The 3,845-nt window shown below is 38.6% G+C and overlaps 1 protein-coding gene across 2 annotated transcripts in view; it reads right to left on the reverse strand.

The window, feature by feature from the left end:
- Positions 1-1,938: 1,938 nt before the first annotated feature.
- Positions 1,939-3,845, reverse strand: part of tgfbr2l (transforming growth factor beta receptor-like) — a 26,364-nt gene continuing 24,457 nt past the window's right edge. Inside the window, exon 8 of one of the 2 annotated variants that reach the window (XM_017436166.3) lies at positions 1,939-3,140. In XM_017436166.3, coding sequence (XP_017291655.1) covers positions 2,982-3,140 — 159 coding nt within the window. In that variant the 3' untranslated portion in view covers positions 1,939-2,981. The remainder of the gene's footprint in view (positions 3,141-3,845) is intronic. The other variant, XR_005233283.1, reaches the window with a different exon arrangement.

Consider the following 3,845-nt stretch of genomic DNA (forward strand, 5'->3'; position numbering starts at 1 on the left):
TCGGCTGGCCTGGGAACGCCTTGGGATTTCCCCGGAGGAGCTGGCCCAAGTGGCTGGGGAGAGGGAAGTCTGGGTCTCCCTGCTTAGGCTGCTGCCCCCGCGACCCGACCCCGGATAAGCGGAAGAGAATGGATGGATGGATGGATGGTGCAAATTTTACAGGAAACCAAATATACAACAAACAAATCATTTCAATTCTTGTAGAATTATTGCAAATCATTTCTTACCTGGTTCAATGTCAGGAAGTCTGTGAGAGTTTTGAAGCTGTTTGGATTCATCATCATTTTTCCTGAAAATGTATCTGATGTTTGGTATAAATTCTGGTGTGACTGAAGCAGTCAACAGGGAAGATAACCGGATCCAAAAAAACATATTTACATTACAGAAAGTAACAAAATTAACCTTAGCCACAAAAACAGTTGACATGGTCCCAGGTTGCAATAAATGTAGTTTATAGAAGTCAGATAACTCCAGTTTGGACTCTAATACAGAACTTTGTTTGTGTGTAGGAATTCAAAATAAACAGATTTTGTTTCCTAACCCCATACGGCATGCAGGTTGCCATCTAAAAGGGTCCGTTTTAGACTGATATTTAATATCACAAAACTATAAGTGATAAACTGGGTGGTTAAGGTGGGCTTTAAGGTTTCAGGAAGACAAAATCCTACAGGACACAGTGTCAGCTGTTGATGAGATTAAAGGTACTCACTGCAATGTCATAAAGACCAGTCAATAGAAAAATCAGAGCGTTAGAAACAAAATCTGCACATTTTTTTTCTCATATCAATGGTTAATGTGTCCTTAAATTTAAAAAAATATAAGACAATTTTGCGACCATGATGTCAAAAACCACATTTCTTTACCTATGGAAACAGCCAAAGTGACTGAAAATAGATCAATAGCAACGTCTATCGAACAGCCGTATGGGAACAAGTAGTCCGACAATTTTGATGTATTGGTTTGTATTTATGCTCAGATTTGTTGAGTAACGTATGCAGATATAAGGGCTTTGTTTACATTGAGTGTGTGCCCACATTTCATTATTGTATATTTAAAAAATCTGGGAAAATACTAGAGTAAACTCTTTCTAACTGCACCATGTGCAGAAAATATATTTTTTAGGAAAAATAATTTATTAGAAAAATGATTTGAAACAATGTCAAACATCCATATTGGATGAGAGGAGGAGTTATTTGTTCTATGATATTCCTGCCCTCTTTTCTAAAGCCAGAAGCAACAGGTGTTCTTGTTTTCTCTCTGCCAAACTCACCATCTTCACCACCATGTTGCTAAAGCTGACTGCTCAGTCAATCTGAGTGATTGATGTGTAAAGGCTTTAATCTAGGAGTTGACCAAGAATCGAATGCTAACTCTGACAGAGCTTCAGCGTTGGTCTGTGGAGAGGAGAACCTTCCGGAAGGATAACCATTTCGGCAGCATTCCACCAATCCAGCCTGCATTGTAGAGTGCTGCAAAAATGGTTGTCCTTTTGGAAGGTTTTCCCCTCACAATTTGTGGCTACATTGTGTCTCTGGAGAGAGGAATGTCTGGGATTCCCAGCTGGATTCCTCCAGGTTTGAACAGTATTATCACTGTCACTATATATTGCATGTGAATGTTTTTGTACAGTGCCCTGAGATGACTTTTGTTGCAATTGGCGCTATATAAACAAACTAAATTGAATTTAAAATTTTAAAGTAATAGTCTCGTACAGATCTGCCGAATGCTGGAATTGGAAACTTCATCGGTAGCTTCCTGGTTCAGATCAGAACTTGTGCAAAAGAGTCTGACAGCAAATGCGAACAGGTTTGATAAGTTGCGTGCATGAGTTTGATAGATTATATGAAAGTAAGAGAGTATGGTATGATATGTGAAAGCATAAAAAATTCTGTCCCAAACAGCCTCTCATATTAAAGTGACTTTACACAGACACAAATATCGTTCACAAGGTCAGATAAAGTTTACTCTTTATTCATACATGTTGGTTATAACAAATATACTCAGTCATTATTAAAGAATAATCTCAATAAAATGGTGACCAGCTCCAACACAATAAACAATTTTTATGCAACAAAGTGTCTCTGCCAGCAGATCTTTGATGAATTTTAGGTGTCACAAGAGACTTTTGATTATCACATTGTCTCTCTATTTGGTACCAATGGCTGAACTTACATCACTGTATATTTTTGGTCTTTTGTTCTCTTTGAAGGAAAAAATCTTTATAAAGCAGGCACACAAATGTCTAAAAATAATAATAATAAAATTCTTCAAACATGGGGTTGGGTTGAAGGTCCAGTTTCAGCAGTTCCAGTTCAGATGAGTATATTCCACAGAGGGAAGGTAACATATTCCATTTGAAGCTCCAGGCAAAAACTCCACTACAGATTTATGTATTTATAAAATTCAGTTCAGATATTTATGCTCCACCCAGGATAAATGGTGGGAACTCTGGTTTCGTGAGCATGTAAAGAGTAGCTACCTGACTCATATTTTCAGTGTTTTGAGGCTGATCTTTTCAGAATGAGCCATAGCAGGTCTGGTATTCTGACTTTCAACCATCAGAAAATACAGAGAACAACTATATTTCTTAAATAGCACACTAAGTATGCACATCAGTACTAAGTACACTGTTTTTTCCTCAGCAATTTGTTTTATCTCTGCAGTTTTTTACTTTTACATCAGTCAAAAAGATTTGGGGCTATTTTTTTCACAAATGCATCTCCTTTGTATCAGCAACTGTTCAATAACTGTTGTAGAAAAAAAAAAAAAAAAAAAAACAGATACAAAACACAGCCACAGAAGCAAAAGGATAAATAAAGACTCACAGCATCATAGGATACCTCCATAATGTCGTAACGTCTCTTTAACTTACAGTGGAGGAATAGGAGAAGAGTTGTGAGAAAAAAAGAGTGGTTATTATCTGAAGCCTCCAGGTTTTGTCCTTTTCTCAGTCTTCATCACCTCAGTTCTTTCTTGTCCTCTTACACCTGCCTCACTCTGTCCTCCTCATCTTCTGCCTCCTCCCCCTCCTCACCCTGCTGCAAGGCAGTGAAGCGCTCCACCACACAATGAGCGGTCAGCCTGGCCTCCGGGTCATGATCCCAGCACTCCGTGATGGTGGAACAGACGACGCTCATCCCCTGAAGGACATAAGTTTAGTTAGAATGACTTCGGAGAACAAAGAGTGGGTTAAATTAAACTTTATACAAGACTGACAACATACAAAGACATGGCCCTCAAGGACACAAAGTCCTCCATTTTCTTTTTAAAGAAGAGTAATTAACTTCAGAAAAAAACATTGTTTCAGTGTTTGTCATTATGTGTTATTTTGTAGTTACATGATGTCTTTGTGGTGGTTTGCAAGTTCCACTGAGACCACTTGTGTTTTTGGAAAATCATAATTAAATGTGTCCCTTTGGAGTATTTAGCATCTTTCTCTGGTTGTTTTGTAAGTCTGTATGGTTATTTATTTTCTTTGTGATCTTTCAGGTCTTTGGATTAATCTGTTCCTTGTTTGGAGGGCATGTTTGTGGTAGACTTTTCTCTTTCAAGTCCTTTTGGTGCAGTGTTTTGTCCCTGAGCTGTTTCTTTGAGAATCATTTTGTCATGGTTTTAGCTAAGGTCTTAGCCCACATGCAGAACACCACTCAAGGGACAGAAGTAAATTTACAATTAGGTTTTATTAATTAGTCCGTCTGGACTCTGGAACAGCAGCTCAGGATTGGACACGTCACTGTGAGTGGAGACACGTGATTAGAAAAGTCTCTTGACAAGGTGGCAGAAAGAGTTCCAAACAGACAACAGCTTACAGTGGCGTGGAGTACTGGACGGCCGGGGAGAGAGGA

This window comes from Kryptolebias marmoratus, linkage group LG6 (genome assembly GCF_001649575.2).
Source record: "Kryptolebias marmoratus isolate JLee-2015 linkage group LG6, ASM164957v2, whole genome shotgun sequence".
Lineage (NCBI taxonomy): Eukaryota > Metazoa > Chordata > Actinopteri > Cyprinodontiformes > Rivulidae > Kryptolebias > Kryptolebias marmoratus.